We start from the raw sequence: 27,113 nt of genomic DNA on the forward strand, positions 1-27,113 counted from the left end.
AACAAAATTGCTCTTGTTCCATTACTTTTGGCCACCACAAATGGAAGTTACAGCCGCTTGTTTGATGGTAGAATAAGGTTAGTATTACAACATTTTATTTCTCAGTAATAGCTACAATAACAAAATTGTTACTGAAAGTAAGTTTTTTGATTCTACTGGGCAGAAAATTATATCACTTTTTATGTCAGCGTGGGAGAACTGGTGAGAAACAGCCTGCAAAAAAGCACTTGTTAGTTACAGTGCATCACAAGCTGTCTGTTGGTTATGTATGCCATGGTGTGGTAATGTGTTTGCTGTTTAACTGGGAGGCAAAAATAAATCAGTTGTATGTAAAAGCCATGCAGTAGTCCTCTCAGTCTTGTCATTGCTGACTGTCCAGCTTCGAGCACTTTCTATAGAGGAAAGTTCAGGACATACGTGATAACCTTCAGATAGATACTAATTACTGTAAGGAGAAAGTAAGCAGATGTCCTTTACGTCTACTGGGAGTGGGACAAAAAATGGATCTGAACAGCAAACACCTCACCGTAGGTATTGCGATAGAAGGGGGATTTGACAGAGGAGGGTTCCAGTCAAATTGAAGGACTTCTTTTAAATGTCACTTGAAGAAAACGGGCACAGGCGGTGTTGGCTGGCGTAACTAGCAGGACAAAAGGAGCGAAGGTGGTGAGAAGAGAGATGCATGTGACTGTATACAGAGGGACTAATTTCAGAAAGATTTTACAGGAAAGGGAAATCTTGAGAGGCAAAAAAAAAAAGTTTAGTGATTGCATGGATGATGGCACATCAAATTTTAAGACAGGAGGGCAATAAAAGCATGTTGTTTGGGAAAGTAAGACAGCTCATAGAATTATGAAGCCTAATGTCAATGGACACCTCTAGCTATAGTCTGACATCCTTTTAAGATGGCATTTACTTAAACCCAATTGTCTCTATTTTAAGCTCAGTAGTTGAAAGGCAGCAGTGCTAATGTACAGCCCTTGGAGGATGCCTTAGAACTATCATCCACATGCACAGCTTTTTCCAGTGGTCAGTGACGCTCACAGTCAAAGGGGGGTGACTTATTTCTAGTTTGTCTGTCATCAAGGACCAACTGTTTGTTCTTGTTACGCCTTTTTTCTGCTGGATTAAAGTCTTTAAAGACTGACATATTTCCCCTGTTGGAGATGCTTACGTATGTACTACAGTCAAGTCACCTCTCAGTTCTCACTTTATTGAACTAAAGGTAAGCATTTCTGATCTAAATTTCTCCCTCCAGGTCTCACTATTCAAGCCTGGAATAATTTTGTAGCTCTCTTCTGCACGCTCTGTGGTTTGTCTGTGTCTTTAAAAACATTGAAAATATACTGCATTATTGGTGTCATCAGTGATTTATGCAGGAGGACCTGTTTTTGCCACCTTCTTTTTTGCCACCTCCCCCTTCTAAAAACTCATAGAAAACATTTGTTTTAGTGTCCCTTATTTTTTCTGTTGCCTTTGGGAAAGCAGAACTCCATTCCATACACAGGATCTGCATTTCTTGTGTCTACAATACCTATTTCCAATACATCTAAAATGTGTACACTAATGTGACTACTTTTTGCTTCACTACTAAAGTGATACTTATTGGTTTGTAAGGTGAAATGCTAAACTGCCATATAACAATCCTGGAATCATTTGGGTTGGAAGGGACTGTTCCGGTCATTTAGTCCAACTCTGCTCAAAGCAAGGCTGATGTGTTTTATTTTCCTAGCTGTTTTGTTTTCTTACTATGTGAACAATATTGTTGACAAACTTGACCCTAATTCCGGTTCAAATCTTAACCCCAGTACAGGTAGCAGTGGCACCACAAGGAAGGGAAAGAAAGAGAACTGTTAATTCTTACTGTGTACTTTTAGAGAAGGAATTAGTTGCATTTGAAGTCTTCAGATTAAGGAAGATATCTTAAAATCTGAGGAAGTAATCTCGGCCAATGGCATCCTGGCCTGTATCAGAAATCGTGTGGCCAGCAGGAGTAGGGAAGTGATCGTGCCCCTGTACTCGGCCCTGGTGAGGCCGCACCTCGAATACTGTGTTCAGTTTTGGGCCCCTCACTACAAGAAGGACGTCGAGGTGCTGGAGCGTGTCCAGAGAAGGGCGACGAGGCTGGTGAAGGGTCTGGAGAACAAGTCTTATGAGGAGCGGCTGAGGGAACTGGGGTTGTTTAGCCTGGAGAAAAGGAGGCTGAGGGGAGACCTCATTGCTCTCTACAACTACCTGAAAGGAGGCTGTAGCGAGGTGGGTGTCGGTCTCTTCTCCCAAGTAACTGGCGAAAGGACGAGAGGAAATGGCCTCAAGTTGCACCAGGGGAGGTTTAGACTGGACATGAGGAAAAATTTCTTCACTGAAAGGGTTGTCAAGCATTGGAAGAGGCTGGTCAGGGAAGTGGTTGAGTCACCATCCCTGGAAGTATTTAGAAGATGTGGATGTGGTGCTTAGGGACATGGTTTAGTGGTGGACTTGGCAGTGCTAGGTTAATGGTTGGACTGGATGATCTTAAAGGTCTTTTCCAACCTAAACGATTCTGTGATTCTAGATACTAATTTTAAGTTTGTTTTTGGATAGCAAAATAATTAATTTTGGAAGTTTTCATGTTAGAAGAGGACTGCAAAAACCTTTTCCAGTATAATCTGCTAAAGCTAATGACAAAGACACAATTCATTAAAAAGTCTTGTGACTGTTTAGAAGAGCTTTTATGTAGTAAGTGTATTAATCCTGTGAAAACCAAATGGAATAAATACTTTCATTTTTACAAGATAAGTAGTCACAACAGTATAATACATATAGCTGTGCTCTGTTTGCTTGAACACAATCTTGTGTAACTGTATCTTTGTTAATTTAGCTTACACTAATTCCCAAATGACATGAACTAAACAAAAACAATTATAGAAAGTAATTGCTTATAGCAGGATTTAGTCTAGCAGAACTATAGCAGTTCACTAGTGAGGCTGTAAAAAAGCTTGCAGGGATAAATAAGTATTTAAAGCATTTATATTTGAGGTAGGGAGAAGTAAGTGATATTGAGGCAAGTTGTAGATGTTGAAATCTCTATTAGGAAGTTAAGGTTGATTTAATAGTTTGTGTAGTCCATTGTTTTGCTTCTTTCGGCTTCCAGACATGGGCCTGCCCTGTCCTCTGTAGTTTGCTGTATTCCACTAATCCCTCTATGGCTTAATCTTCTGAGTCATTGAACAGATTCAGGTTCTAAGGCTAAATCACACAGGCTCCTCCACTCTGTAATTTAAGTACATCTGAAGGAAGGAGACAAATTATTTTCAGCTTTGACTTCTCGGCAGTTCTTGTTATTGTGCTGAGTGCTTTTCATTAAGCTACATAATATTTTTGCTGTCTCAGGACTATAGATTCTTTCTTGGACTTCACAGTTTTATTAAGCACACCAGCATTTCCACTGAGACAGGTGCATGCTTTAGAACAGCTTTTGAGGGCATTTGAGTGAATTTCAGCAGGCAACTCACTAGTTTATTTGTTTTGTGTCTGTTGGCCTGGTTAAATCATGACTGTTGGAATAAACTGAATTGAGAGAGCTAGTAGAAACTGAATGGAAGTTTCATAAGCCAAATAGGCTATTAAGAATTGGTTAAAAAAACAGGTGATGTGTCTAACTCCTAGGTCATATTAAGAAATTGTTACTAATCTTATTTTAAAAATGAAGAAATAACAAATTGAGAGATTAAGACATTTGCTGTAGTTTTTCAGGAATCTGTCACATTCTCTGAGACCAGGCCCATGCCATTTGCTATAAGACTCTACTGTTCAACAAATAATTAACCTTGAAATATGTTTTTGCTGATTCTCCTAACAAATTTGCAGATCAATTTTTGCATACTGATATATAGCTTTAGAAATGATTTAACCAAAGAAATTACTTAAATTTACTGGATCTGAATGTTAAGTAATCAAAGAAGCAGTATCCAAGAGTTAATTGGTGGTTCATGTTCTGCTCTCCATTATGAGTGCTTTATATGAGTGAATGCATGTACTTAAGTATATTTGGAGCAGCTGAGAATCATGCATATTTTGTTGATTGCTATAATCTACATGAATTTGAGGATTTATTTAAATGGAAGTTTTATAAATTCATGTACAGTTGTACGTTTATTCTGTCAATAAGTTCTTTGCTTTCTGATACATTTTCAAATGTTCTAATTTGTTCATACAGCTGTGTTTTTCACCTAGTGAGGTTTACCTTTTTGTATAGGACTAGCAAAAGTTTCAAGAATTTCTGATAAGCTTAATTTTAGGTCACACCACTGTGTTCTGTGGAAGTTAAAAGATGCCCTAGCATTTGCAGACTTATATATACAGGTGAATTTTCCTCTTGACATTAGTAATTTTATATGTGTATTTATGAAGATTTACCTGCACATGAACAGTGCACGTTTGCTGACTTTTTTTCTGAGAATATAGCAGAGAAAGCTGTTTTACTAGTTCATCAAGAAAGATGTACGGAAAGATTTAAAGAGTGTGAGACATTGCATTATATATGACACGTGGACGTTCAAACCAAATAGTATTATAAAGTAAAATATTAGAATTTTATAGAAACTAACTTTTTACTAGGCAAAGCATTTCTTTTTTTTAGTTACTTGTTTGGAATAGTAATTATTTCTCCTGGAAAAGTATTTTAAATGTATGCTAAGAGCTTTAATTTTATACAGAATACAGGTAATAATTTCACAAATAGAGAAACCTTTTGACCAGTTATATAATCACAAAGAATAGTACATTTTCTTAATGTTTTCTGTGTTTCCATTTCTAAACTTCTTGGCTGTACTGTCAAGAAAATTATTTGGTTTGATGAATACTCTTTCTGTCATAGTTGGACATGTTGAACATGAGAATCTGTTGCTAAAACACGTATGCAAACTTTGCCTTTGACCTGACAAGTAACTAGCTCAGCGAGTTACATGTTAACCCAGCTAAACCACTTCTTATATGTAATTTTACAATTTACACTAAATTCTGGGTTGCTCTCAGTAAATTCCATGGATACCTGGTAGCTCACCGGGCCATGTTTGCACTGCATGGCAGTCGTGGCTCTCACTGGAGTGGTGAAGTAGCCCTAGATGGCTAGATCCTTCAGTCATTGGTATAGCCACTGAAATTAAGTGACCTTGCATTTGATGTGTTCTGTGTGTCAGTGGAAGGACTTTGATCATATTGACCTGGGTTTTGCTGAATTTTATGTCTCTTCTTCCCCTTAAAATGCCTCTCAGCATCCTTTAAACTGGGATCCTGGCACAGTCTTTGTGATTCCAGAAACCTTGCTAAGAATAGCTGGCCAGTAGCAATACTTTCTTAAAAGAAATACTGGCATGCTATAATACTTATATAACATCACAAACATGACTTACTATGATGGGAAGTGGTAAAATCATGCAAATCCTTTATAAAAATAGTATATGAGTTTCCTTTAGCTTCTCATCATCCTCCTCATGGGAAAAATGAGCTTGTTAAGGATGCCTGCTGTTACAACCCTTTTGAAAGTTTTCTGGTAATTAGTGTAATGAGATGTTTGCATTAAAAGATACCTTTTTAAATTACCTTTTAAAATTTTGAAATTGCATTTTAAAATGAGGAATTGCTTCTTTCATTTAATTTTGTAAACTCATCATGCAATTCTTTTCTTTACTCAGTAAATTTAGCTATGGTAATTGGTCTTTACCAAATAGGTATTGTACTACACTGGAAACTTGCATTCAAATTGCAACTTAGGAAAACATGTGAGACTGGGGGTAGCTAAGAGGATTGCTGCTATTCTAGGCAGAGAGATTGGTTTTACTTTTCCCAAGTTAGAGGGGGAAGTAGTCTGCACAAGAAAAGAACCAAATTACTTCCCTTCTGAAACAACACTATGGCAAAACTTAGATTTTATTCCTCTGTAGTTACAGGCTTTCCTTTTCTCAGGCTGGGTTCCTGGGTTATAGTTTAACCCTACGTGAAACAAACTAATTTGACATTTTTTGTACATTTACAGTAATCTGTAAGTTTTAATAGATACTACATATTCACCAGTGAGCTTGGAGAAAAGCTATGTCTGGGGGAAGAAGAAAAGAACATACACTAATGCACCCCAAACTAAACAATAAACACTTATTAGGAAGGCTGCCTGTGCTTTTCCTTCACTGATCCCTTTGCATGTTGTATTTATACGTGAGATACTCTCCAGGTGTCTTTGGCTGTCGGCTGGCAGACGTTCTTCAAGGTTCCCACAGCTTTCAGCTAGTGTGCATCTCCAACTGCTTATTTCTTTGATATTGCAGAATGTATATGGAAGAAACATGTTACATTACTGTGGTATTTTTAAAGTTTTCTTTTAAAGTATTTGTTAAGTAACAAACTTTTTGATCTGAGAGCACTCTTAGAACTTAGCCCATGGTACCGTATTTCTCAGAGAAACAGTAAAACCCATTTCTAGTTCTTTGTCTCCACTTTATAGCCTTTTTTATCGTTTTCATTATGCCTCTCCATCACAACCAATAAATGCTGAAGACATTTATCAGTTGTTAAAATAATTTTTAAGCCAAAATACCTTTTATACTGCCTCCAAGTATAGTCCTTTAAAATATACCTGCTTAACTTGATGAGACTATGCCTGCACAGTCCAACATTGCTTTTACGGTAGTTCATGAATGTGGCTGTATTAATACTAGCTTTGAATATAGTCCACATTTAACTCCAACTACAAGAAAAAAATATAAATGATCTATAGAATAAAAATTCAACTCCAACTACAAGAAAAAAATGTAAATGATATATAGAAAAGAATAGTTCAAAATAGTTCAGTTGGAAGGGACCTACAACAATCATCTCATCCAACTGCAATAGCTAGCCTTAATTTCTTTTAATCCAAATTTAAGAGATTGTACCTGTGCTTATCTAGGAATATAAGGATTACAGCAAGGACATGGGCTCTGATTTTACTTCTGCGCACTCTAAATAGAACACAGACAAAATGATATTTTGAATGCAGGAACCAAACCTGGGGTAGCACAGCTCTGGGTGTGTGGGTGTAGAGGTAGCTGACCACCGTGACAGCACACTGTAGGACATGTGAGAAGAGCCATGCATTGGCTGCACAGCATTCCCAGTGGATATTGTGGCTGCAGCCAGGTTACTGAGTGGGTCATTAAATAAGACTGAAATTTCCAGGGATTTTCTTTATTCCTTCACATAATTATACTTAAAATTAATTTCTCAGGTTGGCATCTACTCTTCATCTTGTACCGCTAACATCTGTGGCAGTTTTAGTATTTGCTTCATTGGTATGACACTGAAGCCATAGTGAATATTCTTACCGTTTCTACCTTAAAGGACTATATTTAATGATTGTTTTCCAAAGTGAAACAATTTTCATTGAAATAGTTCTTTGAATTTAGGCATTCCTATTCTCTGCGATATTTGGGTAACTGGACAAGATGGGAACAGACATTCCTCTTTCCCCCCTATCCTTGAAGGGTCTCTTGTCACACATGATCTGGCCTTCAGGGTGAGACCAAAGTAAGGAAGATGATGTTTGTTACAAAATGTATTTCTGAGGATCTTAAAGCCAAAAATGCAATTTGGATTTGTGTTTGTGGTAATTGTTAAAAGTTGTGCAGCTGAGGAGCAAACTGCAGCAGATCATTAACTAAATGCAGGGATTGCTGATATGGAAGACCAGTGCCCTCAGGCTAGAAAAGAATGCTTCAAGGCTGAGGCTCTGAAACATTGAAATTGTTTGTTGTTGCAGTTTTGCAGTTACTTACATTATGAATGCTATATTTTACTGCAACTACAGTTTGTATAGTCTTTCAAATTTAAAAAGTGCCTAACACAAAAAAAGAAAATATGAAAAATAGAGATCACGACCCTCTGCTTTAATGGGTACTTAACTTCATATACATGTTATTTTTAACATCCTTGTTTTCCATAGGTATATATGTATTCTCAAATTAAATTTTTGTTTAACTTTTCTCCTATTCTCACTGATTCATTCTTAAAACAGAAAAATTACTTAATTTCTACTTTATGTAAATGGAAAAAATCAAAATAAATTTAATTTTGATCCATCTTGGTCAAAATATTCAAATATTGGAACCTGATCTGAGATTCTTGTGCTCTGTTTAACCACTGGATGTTTCTCCATTGCAGAGTTAACTCAAAGTTGTATGCGTTTTAATTTAATTTTGTTCTGTCAGTGCACAGAAACTCCTGCTTTGATTTTGGACGTGCTTTGTATCAATTTTTGTGGGTGAGGTTAAAACTTGGGTTCTGCTTTAACTCAGGCAATAACTTGTTCATTTTGCAGTGAGAATTGCACAGTTCTTTTTCTAGAACACTCTTTTCTTCCAAAGTCAACTCATAAATCTTCCCTTTTGACCATTTCTTTCTTACGTGCTGGAATTTATCTGGTAATTTATATATACATTTATTTAGCATTTGAACTTAACATTCCATGTGCTGTGCTGTATTTATATCCACTATTTTAAAAGGTCTTGAATACAGATGCTGCATAGAGAATTCTCCTGCTAGTGTGTTGCTCAAGTCAAGATTCTGGTAGACTACCACTGTGACAACCTTTAGGAGAAAGATTTGTGAGATGAATGTAAAATTTGGAATATTTCTGAAAACATTTCCAGGAGATTGGCAGGGGAGGGGATTCATTAGATGGGATTTCATTGCAGGAAAATAATGAAAAACCTGAAAACAATTCAACAGCAAGTGTGGTGGTGTCATACTAAACTCTTTACAGCCTTTCCACGTATCTGTTACACTGTGATATAAAGGTGTAGATTTACAAGTCAGCCGTTATTTCCCTTGATTCCTTCACCCAGCCTTCATGGTGATAGTTGCCTCTGAAGCAATAAAATTTTGTGTATGCTCTTGCACAGCGTGGTCTGCAGCATGCCACAGCAAGACAGGTGGCATGTTGGTATCAAACAGCTTTTGAGATCTAATTTTCAACCAGCCGATCAGACACTCATTGTCTATCTACCAAATTTATACTTAAACCTTCTTCTGGCAGGTGTTCGGAAATCAGGATATAGTTTCATGAACTATAGCAATAGGTGAAGGTCCCCTAAAATAGCAGGGCCCAGGTGGCCCATTGCCAAACATGTAGACTGGAAGCAATAAGGCTGCTTTCTGACTAAACTTGTAGATGGTGGATCTCTTCAGACTTTGAGCAATACACACTGCTGATTCATCTCTCCTTAATATCCATGAACACGTCTATGTTCAGCTGAACCTCGCATAACGCTAGGTGCTCTTTGTAGCTGAGGTATCCATTTGCTACCGTCATAGCCTCAGGGTCATTTGTTAGGGCACTGCCTTCAAAACCTATTATTTCAGGTGCAGAAGAAATGTTTGCTGACTGGGGTTAACCCACAATATCACACTGACTCTTACGCAGATATTCTGGAGGCATTGCTAGTCATCCTGTGTCTGCATGAGGATGCAGTCCCAGCTTTTTGATAGTTGCCCTGACACGGAAAGGAATCGGGAAATCAGCATCAAACGGGATAAATTTTCTTCTGAGATCGGCTACTGTTTCTGCAGAGTCAAAATTATTTTACAATGCTACTATCTACATCTTTTTTTCCGGTCAGGATACAGCCAGAAGCAAAACTAACGGATCCATTTATTATGGACAGGTCTGTGATTGTTTCTATCAGCTGTAGCCAGTACCAGCCAAACTGCATACAGAGCAGGAAATGGTTGGTTAAATGTGTTGACAGTATATGGTAATTCAGAGACAAGCAGCCAAGTTCTTCTTTTGTATGCTGCAAAATATTTCCGTGAATGACTCAGGCTAGTAGAGTGGTAAAAGCCCTGGGATACACTGCCAGAAATCTGAGCAGCAGCGTAGATGTAATTACACAGGGCGGTGTGTAGCTGTACACTGGGGATGATGGGAGGCAGGCATGGCAGTCTCAGGTGTGGTGAAATCATGGTGATACTTTAAATTCGTTCCATATATTATGTCAGTGCTCATATATATAGTTTACAACCAGGATCTTCTGAATCCAACCACAAACAGAGTTTAAATGGGTTTTCAAGTTCATACTTACGGGTAGGAACTTCTGAAAAATGTAAGGATTGCTATGTAATTGTTAGTTTAAAGTTAATATATTAGTAAATCCTTCATGTTGATCTTCTTTAACTCAACTTTAAAATCTAAATGAATGTTTCTCTGTGCATAGGTTTTACCCTGTGAGAGTGTTTATCCACAACTTTTGTGGTAAAAAAAAAAAAAAAGATTATTTCCTATGCCTATACACCTCAACTGTCCTGATAAGTGTGTAATTTGTTTGGTCAATGTAAATTTGTTTCAAGTCAGAAATGATATAGGCAGGTTGTTATCTCTAACTATACAGTACTTTTCAGTTTTTTCTGAGATTTCATTTGACTGATGCTATAATTGCAAAAGATAAAGAAGTGCACAGTTCAGAGTCTGGTTTTCAAAACTGAACGCTTTGCCATTTCCTAAAGCAAGAAGTGATTTTAGGAGCAAGTGGTTGTTGTTACAAGCACTCCATGTCTTTCTGTTTGCTGAATTCCACTATGCTGGTCAGTTCATGAGTCAGGATTTCGCGGTATATAATTGTAATTTAATTCAGTTATACCTCAACATGATTGCTGCCTTTTTTTTAAATCCTCTCTGGAGGTTTCATAACTCTATTCGACAATAAAATCTCAGCCTCAGTAGAAATACCTGTGTTGTAGTTTCGTAGTGATCTATTTGCAGCAAAATTCTGTTCTACAGGTGATTTCTACCTTTTTCTTTTTTCCTTTGTACTGTAGAAACTGTTGTTCTTTTCACCTGGCCCATTGTGATGACTTGCTGCTGCTCGACCAGAGAAGATCACCTTCTCCAGTGTCTTGTTATTACCATGATCAAATTAAACTCAAAGCAGGTATTCTCAAACTAGCTGTGAAGTTTGCTGTTTCTATTCCAAACCTGAAAAAGATCTTGTGCCCCCAGAGTGTGTCTGTAATATTACTTGGTCTAATAAAAGATTATTTTCCGTACAGACCCTGGCTAAATTAATCTTCTTTTCTTCAAGTCATCATCTGGGAATCTTCCTTTGCTCACAATATTATCTTCTGCTTACTGATGCTCAGGTCATACTGAACTCCAATTTTATTTAGTGCAAGTATCCTGTAGCTCCAGAGCTCCCCTGCTAATAAGTTACAATGCATGCTGATAGGCAGTTTTAAGAGGTAGCTCATATTGCTAGATTTAGGGATATGGAGAGAGAGCATGCGGGTCTTCTGATTCTTTGATTACTGGACTCATAAGTAAATTTGAAGAAGAAATGGGATCTATTAATTTCAGTGGTTTCTACAGTGAAATTAAACTTGAACTTGATCCTGTTCTGTGGCAAGCTTCCCACTGAGTTTAATATCAGGCCCTTTGATACTGGAGTGAGTTGTTTGCAGTCAACATTGATAACGGTGAATTCATGTTCATTAAAAGAGAGAGAGAGATATGTTTTTAATTATACAGAAGAGGAACAGGAAATTAACAAAAGCTTGTTGGTTTGGTTATTATGGTACTGAGATATGTTGCATCTGAGGGACAGCAAAACAATGCTATCCCAGCTTCAGATACAGATCAGCGTAACTGGTGTTCAATTAAACTGTCATATATTACATACATAAGTGTCTTCTGTTTGGGGGAGTTTTTTATTGTATTTTTCCTTTTTTTTTGAACAGAACACTTCTGTATTATATATATATTGACAGTTGTTCACCTGTGGCTCTTTTTCGATTTTTTTTCCATCTGCTTTTATTTTCTCACTGTAAACATAATCTGTATGTTCTCTTAAAGCATACAAATAGTTTGGATGATGTCTGTAGCATGGCTTGTTAAAAAGGCTTCTATTATAATCCATTTATTGCATTACCTTTTCATACCATCTGAGAAAAATAATCCCCTAAGATTTTTGTGTAATTTCAGTCACAGTAGTATAATTTCATGGAAGCAAAGTCTGTTATCAACAAAAGCAACCGAGTTATAAGATGTTGTAATAGGTTGAATAATTACTTCTATTCTTACAGCTATTGAAATCTGTTTTCTGCTTTAGAACACACAGTTTGTCATCATCACAGGATCTTCCCCCAGTAGCCTTCTAGGGAGTGAGCACTTCTTTAGTGATTGTAATTTTCACTTTGCTGCTTTCAAACTGCTGTCTTTTGAATGTATAGAGAGAATACTTTTTTTTTTCCTCAAAGTAAGTGTAGAAAGAAAAGAAACCTAGAAATAAAACTAAGACACAAATCTGGGTATCTCATTTGTCAATTCATCAAACTTTGTTGAAAGTCAATTTTCATCTTTTTGGCAGGTTTACTCTTTTGAGATTGTGCTCATTTAAAAAATATGGTGGCTTTTCTCTGGGTGTGCTCCCATATGCATAGCACATTCCTACAAGTATCAAATGTAAGAGTTTTTGTGTTTGTGTTGGGATGAAAGTAGTTCTGTATCACTGTCCTTACTTGGTCACAATTCACATGGAAAGCGATGTGATTTTTATCAAAGTACAAATTGCATGGCTGGCAACTGTAACTTTATGCAGGATTAGCACTTTTGACATTGGTGTGGTTACAGTCGGGGCTGTATTTATTTTCCTTCTGTCTTTGTATGAATTCCACTTACTTTGCTCAAACCCAATCCTGAATTTCTGCTTAGAGAAAATTGATGGCAGCAGCCCAACATTTATATCATATTGTGTATTAGTAAATTACCTGTGTGCATGATGAAATAAAATTTAATAAATAAGCACCTTTTAATTTTAGCTTTACAAGAAATATGGTAAATGTACAGATAATTTTGCTTTCATTGTTAGGATGTATCACATATGTCACATAACTACTGTGTTTAGTAGAACATCCAAATGTGGAAAAATTCTATGAATGATTACAGCTAATTAACACTACCCTTCTAGCAGTATTTTTCATGGTTTTATTCATAGAAGTTTCTTTGCATTTTTCTCTAAAGTGAACCCCCTGGTTTTCATATTAAAAAAATACTGATTCAACCTCTTGCTAATACAGCAAACACAAACACAATATGGTTCAGTAGAGAAAAACACCAGAAAAAAACAGTTTTTTATAAAGACTGTCTTGAAACGTTTTTGTATACGCACACAAGCTTTTTACATACTTACATACTTGAAATTTATTTTTTCAGTATAGCTTTTATAGAGCTTATACATGTACAAGATGTATGGAAATTCTAAGTTTTATAGTAATAAAGGCTGAGTTAATTTGAAGTTAGTCTGTTGACAGAAGAGCTCCTTACTAAACCTTGTAGAAAGTTTTAAAAAATAAAAATGAGTAATTCTTGGGACAGTGTTTTTTAGAGTTTATGATGAGCCTAGGCTGAAGCAGGCATTCTGTATTTTTCTCCCAGTCTTAAACAGATTACTCTTTTGTTAGAGAAGACGAGACCTTTTTGTTCTCATGTGTTTCAGCCATGATTAAGTCAACCTATGAGTCCTTTTTTTAAAGCTAGGCAGAGGTTATCTTCTTTTGATTAGTAAAAGCAGTGCTTGCTATTTAAAAGATTACCTGCTTCAGCTGTTTATCAGAAGGATAAGCAATGCTATCAATTTGAGCTTTAAACAACTTGCAAATGAATAGTCAGGGTCCTCATTTTCTTCTACTAGTTTTAGCATTAACTTGGTGTGGTAGAGCACAAAGAATAATACCATTTACTGCAGCAGCAGCTAATTTTAGTGAGGATTGTATCCTGCCTTAACTAAGGCAACTAAGATAACAAAATCTACTGTGATTTTGGCCTGAAAGCAGTTCCAGTCTGCAAGTTAATCTAAGGACGTGGTCTTTGAAGCACGGAAAGATATGATCTATTTCCTGATGAACATAAACTGGCAACACAAAGCTAGAGGACTTGTGGATGAGGCTGGTTAGGGAGTTTTACAGCAGAAACAGAGAAGTGCAGATCAGTTCCTGGTGTGAAAAATGATAAAAGTCTTAGACGTGAAAAAGGGACAAAAATAGTCCAGAAAAAAGACTGGTTTAGTACAGGCAAATAAAAAAAGAGAAAAGAAAAAGGAGTAGACTTTTGTGCAGAGTTTGAATCATGGAGGGTGGTGAAACTGAGAATGAGGATCCTGGATTTTCTGTGATAAAACACAGAAGACTGGAGTGAGGAAAGATAAAAAATCAGAATCTGGAGAGGTGAAATATCTCAACAACCAAGACTTGCAAAGTTGTGAATTATGGATTAAAGAAATATTTATAGGTGTAGAAATAGTCAACAGAAATAAGTTATATTTCCACTTCTTCAGTATTTATATCCATACTTTAGCCATGAGCCGTGAGCCTTTATAATTCTGTTTGGTCTGTGTGCCTCTCCTGGGATATCAGCTGTACTCTTGCTGCAGCAGCTTGTTCCAGGGACTCTTACGTTAAAGACGCAGCACTTGTTTAGTTCTTCCAGTTTAATGGAGAATTGAGAAATGTTAGTTTGAAATTCATTTTTTTTAATCAGGAAGAGTTTTATTTATTTTCTATCTTCTTCCAAATCCAGCAATACCAGTGGCTGATCTTGTTTAGCCTGTGACTTGAATTATCTTGGCTTAGCTTCTACGAAAACATTTTCTTTTTGACAGCTTCATTTTTCGGTTAGAATGAAGCTGGCTTGCGAAGCCTTCATTATGGAAGATGATGAAACATGTTTCATGAAAGGTAGTTTCATGAAAGGCTTTCAAAATCCCTGCATTAGCTTTCTGCTGGACTTGATCAATGGGCAGTCAGTCTAGTGAAATAAAATTCAAATGAGATATTCCTTTCTGGCAGTCCTGAGATACCCTGTGGAGCCACCTTCTTACCTCTGGTCACTTCAGTGTGTTGAGCCTTGTTCTTAGATGTGAGAGGTTGTAATAAGTGCAGCCTGAAGGGTGATTATACTTAGGCAAGGCAGTGTGCAATAGGATCATGAACAGTGCTCTAGCCTGTTGCAAATTCAGTGTCAACCTTTGCCAGTTTTTGAGGTCTTTGAGCAAAGCTGAAGTTCTGAGACAATGTGGAATGTACATCTGTTGAAAGTGTGAATGTGGGTGGTTTTTGTAGTTGATACTGTAAAGAGAAGGTGAATTACTGAGAATGCATGTGTAAATCTCATCAGCAAACAGTGCATCAGGGAACAGCTCATCTTCACTCCCATGTTATCTCTCTTCCATCAGTCACTACTTAACTGGGCACTCCTTATAGAGTTACACCTTCTTTTCCTACTATATTGATGGATATAAGGTGTTTATAACTGTAGTTACCGAATAATGTTGAATTTGCAAAGCACTGGTATTTCTGTGGCATTGCATTGTCCATGCTACTTGCTGTCTTCTCTCCTACGTTATGTGATCACCTGCAGCCGAGCCATGATCTAAACTGTCTGGTCCAACTGTCCTTTCCTGACCTCAGTGTCCTCTTCAGAGCTCGGATGCCTCTGACAGCTACAGCTTGTTAGCAATTGGGATGTGTTAGTTGCCTTCTGGGAGCACATCTTCTGGTGCAGTTTCATCTGTAGAGGATCCACTTTGCGTGCTCCGAGACTGTAAACTAAAGCACAGTAAGTGAGGATGTTTGGGAAATTCGCTTCAAAAGTGCATTTGTGATCTAAAATAAATTGACAACATAGACACAACCTGTACACCCTCAGTTTCAGCAATGAGGCACAGGAGAGACTGGTACAGGCAGTACTTTCTCTGCCTTCTCCTGGCTGGCAGGGCGCCTTGTATTTCCCAGGAAAGTCCTTGAGTGAGAAGAGCTGTCGTGCATGGGGATCGGTGAGGCACTGTGAGTTATAGGGAGCAAATGAGTGGTAGTGGATGTTTGCGTCATGCCTTCCATGTCCTCCTCTTTCTGAGATAATGCTGGTTGTGACAGTGACAGTTTGGTCCATATATGCAAAGCACTATGCAAATATACAATTCCTGTAGTATAAAACAAACATTACATTTTGCATTGTTTTTATTTTGGCATAAGCTTATGTTCTGTTGCAAAGTCAAGAACAAGTGCAAATGAGCTTTAAGAGCTTTTTCTTACGAAACCTTTCAGAATTGTTCCGCACAGATTGAAGTAGAAAACAGAATTGGAGTCTCATGTAGGATCAAAGCAAACAAGACTGAGAGGAAGCCCAGAAGCTCACTGCGCTTCACCTGCTGCCCAAAACAGGATCGACATGTCAACATGGTGTTCTTAACTGTCTTTTTTTCCCTCGATCTTTCTTGCAGGAGTTTCAGTGATAGAGATTTCTTGACATCTGCAGATATTGTACAGCACTACTTCGCTATCCTTGAAGTTATACCTGTTCCCCACTATGTAACCAGGATATTGCTTGTTGCAAATGAAGTCCATTACTTTTTTCCTCATCAGTCTAGCTACAGAAACAATTACTCTTTGGCTCTTTCAGAAGCCTTTTATGTATTTGAAAATTTCTCACAGGTTCTGTTAGCCCAAAGGCTTTATAATTTATCTTTTGACTTTTAGTAGAATATATTAAGAAAAGGCAATTTTCTGTCTTTTTAACTTCCCACTGGTTGATAATAGAGTTTGCGTAAAATGAATGTAACAAGGGAAACCTCATGTAGCATATTTTATGTTTATTATAAGAGAATGAATTGTAATCAGTCATTATGAACTTGGGGGTTTTTTTTTTGAGAACAGAAAGGATATTTGCTCCCTCTATGAAATGAGAGTTTATTGATAGAAGGAAAAATGGAAGTAAAAGAGATCTGGAGTGTACCTCCATTATGTGTGCAAAAAAATCTCTAAAGATATTTTGTGAAGCAATGCAAAAAAATGAACTCCTTTTCCTGGGAAGGAAGAAGAGTACAGAATATACTACTATGATTGTTTATACGTTTAAGTAATTCTTGAAAAATTATTGTTCAGAGAACCCATTCTAAACTTATCTAGTCAGAAGGCTCACACTCACTGTTTTGGAATCATTATGTTGATGTTTCAGGCTTCCCACATGGTCTTACAAAGCTTGGCTTCTTCCTTCTTAGGAAAAGTTTTATTTTTCAGGGGACATCACTGCTAGGATATTATAAAACTACCGTGAATGTTTTATAATAATGGATGAAACATGCATACTCCCAAATATATGCATTTTCCCAGAGGAATGAAAAATGTTTTGTAACTTTGGACAATTAGCTTCACAACGCAGTGAGCTCGGATAAATTGTATCTTATAGCGAAAGAAATATGAAGAAAAATGCTGACCCCCATGGGTTTTACGTGATCATTATACATTATTTCTTGTGGCAGTAGAGCCCCGATGCCCCAGTCAAGGCCTCAAACCCCTTTGTACCGTGGACTCTAATATGGAGGCAAAACAGAGCCACACCCTGCCCAGATGATCCTTTTATTTGAAGTTTTGACAAGACTGCAGGTGACTGAAGCGGGCGTTTGGATAAGTCAGGAAGCAAGCACGTTTTGCCACGTAGCTTAACAATCTCAGAAGCCCCAGTTACCAGGTATCTAGCTAATACCAGGTATAGAGATATGCAGAAAGACCCCAACTAAAAGAACATATTAGGTTGTTTAAATATAAAGTAGTTAGGATATAGTGTACTGCTGAATAAATGAATGAACAGTTTAACAGAACAAAAAGAACAAGTTGTCTTGCTTTTACACAGCCCAGTCTAAGAGTTAAAGGCAAAACCTAATAAATTTTTTATTTGTTTTGTTTTAGAACGTCAAGCGTGTACATCTATGGCTGGCTCCAGCGTCCTTCCCTCCAACGTGGCTGGTATCAGCAAAGAGCTGATCGAACTGCAACACCTCATCCAGTTCCCAGAGGAGGTTGCCAGCATTCTGACCGAGCAGGAGCAGGAGCTCTACCGGAAAGTCTTACCCATTGACTACCTCTGCTTTTTAACCAGGGATTTGGGTAATGGTGAATGTCAAAGCAAGCTGCCATCTATTAAAGCTTCCATATCTGCTACTATTCTTTCTTCCCCAAATGGTGAACATAATGCTGTAGAAGATCTTGTGACAAGGTTTAATGAGGTAAGACAAAACTTTTAAGTTACTTTTCATAAGGGTTATTACTTGATATTTGGGTTAGTGATTTCCTTTATCTCTCAGAGCTGAATTTAGCTGTAATGACAAATTTTTAAAACATAAGTTGACCAGGGGATTTAGCTAAATAACTTCCACTGAATTTAATAGGAGTTATGTGACCGATTTGCTCAGTGAGTTTGGAAAACTGCAACCTAAGTTATTCTTGCATGTTATAAAGTAAACAGGAAGAAAAAAATTACAGACTTGTATTTCTTTGTCTTTGTAATGACAGTATGGGGTATACTTTCAGTCAGTTTATTATTTTGTTCAGGAGCTGGAGTTTTATTTATTTGTTTTGGATTTTTGTAGACTAAGCATGGTCTTAGGAGTCAGCACAGAAGTATTATAAACTAGAAGTTTCTGTGTTCTGTATAACTACACTAATCTTCACTATTTATTTATTTATTTAATCACCGTGTGTTGAATGTTGTTATACAAAGAAGTGTCATTTGTTATGACATGTTTCCATAAGCCAAATTGTGAGTTCTCTACTAAGATTTTACATTATTTTTAGTAAGGTGATCTTCTGATCTTCTTGATCAGAACTCTGATCTTCTGAGTTTAATAGAAAATTGATCAAGGATTGAGAAAACTGTAGAAAAAATCCACCCCAAAAACCCAACCCAGAACAAAACAAACAAAGAAACCCCTAAATAAAACCTCAGCTTTTAGCTGCAGAAAAATGGAACCATTTCTTTCTTCCCTTTTTTGTGTGAACCATATGCAATGTTAGCAGTTTCTAGATTCATAGAAGTGGAATAAAATGAAGATAGTCTTGACTTACGCTCTTTTAGTTTGTTATCCACTGCATTCTTATGCTTTAATAAGAGATGAAAATTGTGCAGGTATCAAAAAGACAGCACAAAATTAAGTAGATAGAGCAGAATATGTATTAACCCACAGTGAACTTCCCGCTTCCTGGGCAAATAAGAATCAGTGACTGAATATTTAGCATGTTTCAAAGCGTTCCTGTTTCTTGCATGTTGTTGAGATTTAGGAACTAAAATAGTGTAAATATGTTGGCTTCTCTCACCTAATTCTGTTATGGGAACAGGAATAAAAGTTGCAACAATGGTATTTGGTCTTTAGGCAGAGCCTCAAAATTGTTTAAATTAGCTCTAGTTACTGTATTCAGGAAGGTACTGTGGCTGGTGCAGAGCTGGACGGGAATCTAGCTCCTGACCCAGCCAGGGTCCTCCTTCCTGTGGTGTTTCTCTTACGGTGATCACCACAGAGAGGGCAGTGGGGAAAAAGGTGAAGTTGTCAAGCTCTGGTATGACCTGGTGAGGCACAATGCCAGAGCAGTTTGTTAGGACATTTTGCGGTTAGCTGTACAAATTAGGTTGACCGTCATGTGTTCTGGCACTGAACAGGCACAGGATTGAAGAGCAAGGTGGTGTCAGAAATGACTGAGAGTGTTCCATATCAATGAGAATTTTAACATTAAAGTTGCCTTTTGGTAAAATAGTCAACATTACTTTTAGTGTTAGAGGTTTGTGACTTTGCAATTTTTGTAGTCTAACATTACTTGTTTGGTAATGCTACAGGATAATTTTTCATATAATTTGAATTAACTCCTGAATATCTGGTGCATAGATAATATATTTAGTGCAATGGATTATTTTAAGTATAATCTGGAATAACTTTTTTTAAACATAGATGTTATACGTTTAAATGGAGTTATTGTACAATATTTACTGCTTGTAATAAATCACTGTTTTGCTATCTGCTTTATCTTATGGTGGAGTATATCAGTTGCCACAGCCAATCACAAGCATGAACTTTCAGAATGTCTTTGTTTATAAATGGCAAGAAAATTCTTGTGCAAAGAGTCATGCTTTTGTTGGCAAAAGTCAGTGAGCACTTGCTGATTTTTTTTGGCATTGCCCGTAGAAATACTGAAGTGTATTTATAATGTGGGAGCCAGAATGACTTTTAGGATGACAGGCTTCTGATACATAATGGGAAAAAAAATCATTTCATGTCATTATTCTGTTAAATGGGCAATTATAGTACACAGAAGATTTTTCATGAGGCAATATGCTTTTTAGTAATTTTTCTGACACTTACTACATATTAATGAGGAACACTTTATAATACTTGTTTAAAATGACAGTCAATAACTGCTGATTTGTTACACAAAGGAACTTCTTTATTTAATAGAAGAAATACTGACATTTTCATGGAAGCTTAGACTGAATGAGGGCTGCAGGAGTATTAGAAAATAATAACTAAAAATAATGAAGATTAAAATATTTTCAAATTATTAAAATATCTTTTAAAAAGTGAGTTTAAGTGAAAAGGAGGGGAAAAATTTGGTCTTACTGAGGTAAATTTTACTAGTAGTATTTACTGTTTAAGTTCCAGTAACTCCCAGAAACCCCCCGTTCATGACTGAAGTTGCAAACTCCCATTGACTGCAGAGCGCAAGATCAAGCAGTAGATATTGGGAAACATCACATGGTTCCCTTATACTTTAAATATGTTTGCTGTTACAAGACTGTTGTTTTCTAGATGTGAATGATTTAAATATCGTTACTGGCGAGATACATAGAGTATGAATATGTTCTTATAATTGATTAAACCTTTCTATTTACTATTGGTTAGTGTTGCTTAATACGAATTACAGTATTTAGACCTCAATGGAGGTATAGATATATAAAAGGTATAGGAAGGACTTACACAGGAGAAAGCACTTAACGGTGAGTGGTCAGCCTTCAGCATTTGGCATGGAAATGGTCTATGGAGAATTGCAGAAGTGAATCAGAAATCAGTTGCCCTCTGCAGTAGGTAGAATTGGTACTTGAAGACAAGTAACACGGCTGAATGTGCAATAAATAACTGTTGTTATTTTTCCTACTCAATTTCTCGTTTGTGGAAAAGCGTAATAGTGGGCATACTGTCTAACACTGGATGAAGCCTGTAATGTGCATTTTCTTTTGCTGTATTACCTGGGTAAGGTGTTTTGACTTAAAGTACCAGAAGTGATTCAGTGATCACATTAATGCTGATGATGCATCAGGAACACTTCCTAAAATTTTTTTTCTGTAGAAAGGCAGGATGACAGTAGCTGGAGCTTTTGCCAGCTTCAGTGTTTCATTGTATCTGTAGCTTGTTTTAACATCTTGAGAGTCTTGCAAGATTTCTGGAAATTATTGGGTCTCTTAGTATGACAATGGAAATACATTTTTGTCAGATACTCTTGTTCTGAGATCACAGTGTTGTGACCCTGATGCGAGGAGCTGAAAAGTGTAAAAAGGATTAAAAAAAATTCAGAAACCAAGTTAAGAAGCATATAGTGAGAAATCTGCACCACAGGTAACTTAAAACGCAAGGAGAAAAGTCGTGGTTGTGCCTCAGGCCAGAAGGACTTTGCATTGAAGTGGGATGTGTGAGCCCATTCTTTGACGAAGGTTGAATAGGCTTTTGGCCAGCCAGACATAAACCAGTATCTTAGTGTTACTGAGTGACGATGCAAAAACATGGTGAGAGGTGGTAGAAATTTAATTTGTGAGCCTTGCCTGATTTTTTTTTTATTTTTATTTTTTTTTTAATAGGAGCTCTAGTCCTGCTTTAAAGGCAAGGTAACCAACTTAAACGTTTAGGAGAGCTCCTTTGTTACTGTCTTTGTGGCAAGGTTTCCACAGCCTGCTTACACCTTGCCTGAAGGGCCACACAATTTGTTTTTAACCTGCAACAATCTGAACATAGTTGTCATACTGTGGGTGTCTGCTCGGGGTGTCAGTGGACTGAGCCCTCTATATTATGGAAGAGGCACAATTCGTTTACCTCTGGGAACTGTGGTAACTGCTCACCTTGCCCTGTTTTGCGTGGCTTTAGTGAGTGCTTTGACCTTAAATTCAGGGGTACAATAAAGAACTCTACTGCAGCTGGAGATGCCTTTATTTGTCACAGATACTGGATGAAACTAATAACTGAGTGGCTTTTGTTTCTGATATATGAAGATCTTCAAAAAATAAACAATGAAGATTGGAGACATGAATTACCTTTATTAATATTCACAGAAGATGGAAATTATAGCACCCTAGATCCTCTTCATGTATACGTTTTTTCTTTTCACTGTCAAGAATGATAGGGAAAAAAATTGTAGTAGTGTAAGTAGTATAGAGACATGAAAGATGGATAGCATGGATTAAAGCTACTGTCAAGCACTCCACAAATAGTAGCACAAACATGCAACTGGCAAATCCTGTGCTGCTGAGACTGGGAAACAGAAACTGCCTTTGTTGAAGAGAGCATGGTTATGGCTTAGACCTGACATACAGTTACTAGAGGGGATTCAGGCATTATGTATTTCCCTGTGTCTTTTCTTGTCGTTGGTTTCCAAGTATCAGTTTATTCTCTGCTGTGTTCATCAAGGTGGCTGCCATGACAAGGAGCTTGAACACCCAATGACTTGTTTCAAAAATATGTTGTGAGAAAGGTCAGTCATGAATGATTTGCTTGAATCCCACAAAATGGGATGGAATATGTTCTCAGATTTTATTTCATTTGTATTTTAAAAGTTTTGGGTCATTCCAGCTCTCAAGTCTGTACAGAAATTCACAGAGAAATAAAATATTCACAGGAAAATAAGAATCTTATAATCTGCTAATGTTGCAGTTTGTCTGCAGGATTTACTGATGGAGTTTTCAGACAGATAGAGGTTCATATGACATATAGCCCAGTCACTAAAGATTTGTAATATTTACATACATAAGTTTTTTCAGGCTTTGCTTCCCTAGAGGTACTATAGAAAGATGATAGTCATGGTGGAGATTGCCACTGAAGTTTAAATAACTTCTATAATGCTGCTATAGAAAGCCTGGTCACTGCTGTTTAAGAAATAGTTCATAAAACTAAAGTTAAATTAAAAAATAATCAAAGAATTAGAGGACTTTTCAACATGTGGAGTAGATGCAGTAGAATTGAAAAAGGAAAAGTTAAAAATGATGGATAACCACAGAAGGATGAGAGATGCAGACAAAAGGTATTGCTGAATCACTATGATTACATACTACACTGCAGAAAGAATATAGATTACTACATAATAACTATCAGGTATTTAATGAGGAGGAGAACAGAACTGAGAGAAATGACACCATGCTCCTAATGGGTTTGAAATACACATATTTCAGAATTAATGAAAATAAATAAATAGGTTTGTCTGCTTAAGAAGAAATGCATCCTGGTGTTCTGCAGTTAGCAAGGTGCTAATTACTGTGTAAAGAACAGATCCAATCAATCACTTTGTTGGAGTAATATAATAGTGTGACATCAAACACTGAAAACCAAACAAGGAATTTTGTTGGATCCAGAAAAAAGGAGAGAAATTTATATCGTGTTCACTTGCATCTACAGGTCTTCTAGGCAGTGCATGCACTATCTTAGGCATCTAAATGTGGCTGAAATTGAAGCTTTGTTTATCAGAAATGTTCTTTTATAATATTGTGATTAAAAGGCAGCTTTTTTCAGTTGTTCCTTCATCCTGAAGTTTAGATCAGACTTAACAAATATACAAAGTCCAAGGAGAAGTCAAATTAAAAAGTTCAACTGCTATGCTTTTAGACCCCCGATATGTTCCTAAACTTTCATTGATCCAGTGGTCATCTTAATTTTCTAGGATGGCAGATTGTAATCTCAGCTGTCATAAAATTTCTGTGTTTTGACCTCTTGTCTTCGTACTGTATAGAAAACTTAACAAAAATTCTTTGTAATATTTCAGAAGACATTTAAAGGAGAAACTGAAAATGTGGCAAGTAATTTTGTTTTTTACTAAATGTATTGTAGGAAAATTGGGCACTAGAATGGGTGGATCCTGTCTCTCACTTTCTTCTTGCAACAGCCTGAGGTTTCAAATGGTCTCAAAGAAAGGGAATGACATTTCTGTCCCTTTAACCTATTTGATCTGAAATTCTCTTTGTTATACATCTTGTTCCTATGGGTTGTCTGTTTCCTTACCTGTTAGTATCAGTAGTTCTGTTACTTCTTTAGAAATGTTTTGAAGAAAACTTTTTTCAGATACTCTGAATGCATTTGGTTCAAATTTTCAACAGCAGGTGACTAAATAAGCCTTTTATGAAATAAGTTTGGTAGAATATTCTGTTTGTTCCAATTCTGTTTTTATTGCCGGAAGACAGTAAGGGAAGCCTTCTTTAAAACAATGGACTTTTTCTGTATTTTTAGAAAACATATAGCTCCAAACCTGGAAGTGTTGCAATATAGGAATTAATATCTCTTTAAATCTTTTTCAGGTGGAGAAGAATCTTTCTGTATATTTTTAAGGATGCATAGTATCCCTATATAAATAAGGATAAATATATTGCTAAGCCAGATGTATTTGAGAAAAAAACATGGGTCTGTTATATGTGCCAGTTTCTAACATGTAACTTTGATTCAGTAATTAATTCAGATTTACAGGAGTGGAAGAAGCAAATCCACCTGTAGATATTCCAAATATTCTTAAATGTTTTAGCTTTTTAGCTTTTTTTTTTACTGTGCTAGAAGAATTTAGAGCTATTTTGTAGCCTGTGCCACATGTACTCAATTAATTAGAAGGTATTTTGCTATTCCGTATTTATTTATCATGAAGATTTTGGGCTACACGCATTCAGTATCACCAACTATAAATAAAGTCTTTAAAAGTTTGATTAAAACTGTAGTTATGTGATAGTGGAGACTTGGGCACAACATGTACTCATCAGCGAGACACAGTGGATATTTCATTTGCTTCTAATAATACCAAATTGATCATAGAGTCTTGTAAGAGCAAGGCAGTGGATCAAGCTAAAGCCAGATATTCTTTCCTGTTACTGAATGTAATTAAAACCTGATTCTGAATTAGTGGCTAGCGTGGGAGGAAGAGAGTGAAATATAGTAACATCTAGCTTTGCAAAACTATTGGCTTTTGGATTCTCTAAGACTGTGCACATAATAATAATAGTAATAATAGTAGTAGTAATACATTTTTCTGCTCTGATTGAGCACTGACTACCAGAAGTTTAGTTTTCATGGATGTATAAAAACGGTGGGAGGAAACTATTAAGGAGATTCTGCAGAGTTAGCAGAGCCCTGGTAGCTGGGAAGAGATTCGGAAAATGGTACCTAAGTGTGTTTTAAGACCCTGAGAACTGTAACAACATGCTTTTTCTTCATTTAGTTCTTTTCTCTGATTCCTGTATGCTATTATGAGTTCGCCCTGCTGCTTTACCTCGAGTGCCATGTGGTCCTTACTCGGTATCATACCTTTATGGTATGCCACAGTCTTCCTGGGCACCTGTTCTTTTTCTGTATCTTTACCCTGCCAGACTCTTGCATGTTTATGGTTTTTACTCCCAGCCACTCTTCTGCCTCTCGCCAGCAAAGCAACCACAGAAAAACAAGATAAATGTACATGTTGTAAACATTTATGTTTATGTAAACATTTTAAATAATTTCAAGCATTGCTTTATATAAACATGAAAAGAGTCTCTTGTAACTTGATCTTTCTGGCCACAGCTTCAAATAACAGAAAAGCAATAAAAACGTAAACCAAAATGAAGCATTTAATTTTCCACGCTGAGGTATGCGTACAAAGCAATTGTGATGTCTTAGATTGAAAGTTGCACCAGATTGAAAGATCATTCAAACAGCTGTCTGAATGTAGTCCCACTGTGGAACTGAAAATGCAAAATAAGAAGTTCAGTACATAAGGTGATTTTTTGGAAGGATTGAATTGCCAAAAAATAAGCAAAGAAGGTAAAAATGTTTGAACTACTCCAGTATAGCACTGCTACTGGGGTGGTTTCATCATTCACTAAGTCATTCTTACATTCAGTAAAGTTAATTAAAAATATGGCTATTTAGGGCATTAATTGATAATGATAGTTTTATTTTTAATGGTTTAAATTTGTAAATTTTTTCATTGTTCATTCAAAACACAAATGTAAACCCTCACTAGCAAAACAGAGACATATCATTTTACTGAAATAATGGAATGTAAATAAATATTGCGTTCTGTCTCTTAGTTCAGCATTTTTTTGCAATGGCTAAATGGGTTTGCATGATACTTTAAAAAAGATTGTGTTTGTACAAATATCAGACTGTTTCCAGTCCTTGTTTGGAATAGTGTTTAATCAGATTTAAAACGGTAAATGTTCTTTGTAAGGTTATATAATTTCACTCAAGCATGTAAAGTGAACCATCTGTTCATAAGATATGCAATTTTAAAAACTCAGATTTAAAAAATTATGTTGCATATTATACCAAAAGCCCAAAAATGTTAATAATGAAACTTTAGTGAAACCCATGTAAAATAAACCAATTCTGTGTTCTATACTGTGCTCCTTATATTCATCAGTATGCACTGAGGGGTTTGTGCACAGTTAGCAATGCAAAGGAACTCATGGTAGCCAGCTGTCAGTGCTAATGCTGCACACTGCTAGTGTTTTAAAAAGTCTCATACATATGAGTCTGCTCCTTACAGTTTTATAAGAATAATATCCCTCAACAACACTTTTACTTTGTGGAAAGGCTTTGTAACGTCCGTGAAAGGTGGATTTAATTTTTTTTTAAGAGGGAGAAATTGGAGTACACCGATATACTAAGAATTGTGCTTTTAAACAAGATAATGTGTTTTTCCCTTTTGCCATGAGTACTGCATGATATCTGATGAGGGTTATTGTTTTACATGGATTTTTCATGCTCTTCAGATTTTACTTAAATGTCTTGATTTTATTTAAAAAAAAATCATTAAAACTAGAATGGCTTGGTTAAATGGGTTACAGATTGTCATACTCATTCTTTGGATACCTGAAAAGTCAACTTCTGTTGTATTCAGAGGCTTCTTATACACATACTTTGTTTCGTCAGTATTACAATTGCTTGCTTTCTTGCTCCAGTGTAGGCAGTTGTTAAATCAGCTACAGTTTATTATAGAAAGATATCCATGGCTAATTTTTATATGTTAGGTGCTAGAGAAGGTATGTACTGTAATCTTACTTTGTGGTAAGCCAAAAGATT

General features: G+C 36.5%; 1 protein-coding gene across 1 annotated transcript in view; it reads left to right on the top strand.

The window, feature by feature from the left end:
* PLCE1 (phospholipase C, epsilon 1) overlaps positions 1-27,113 on the top strand; it is a 102,712-nt gene that overhangs the window by 24,426 nt on the left and 51,173 nt on the right. Inside the window, exon 3 of the mRNA XM_009329287.1 lies at positions 17,743-18,059. Within this exon, the coding sequence (XP_009327562.1) occupies positions 17,743-18,059 (317 nt within the window). The remainder of the gene's footprint in view (positions 1-17,742; positions 18,060-27,113) is intronic.

The sequence above is a fragment of the Pygoscelis adeliae genome, unplaced genomic scaffold, assembly GCF_000699105.1.
Source record: "Pygoscelis adeliae isolate BGI_AS28 unplaced genomic scaffold, ASM69910v1 Scaffold797, whole genome shotgun sequence".
In the NCBI taxonomy this organism is placed as follows: domain Eukaryota; kingdom Metazoa; phylum Chordata; class Aves; order Sphenisciformes; family Spheniscidae; genus Pygoscelis; species Pygoscelis adeliae.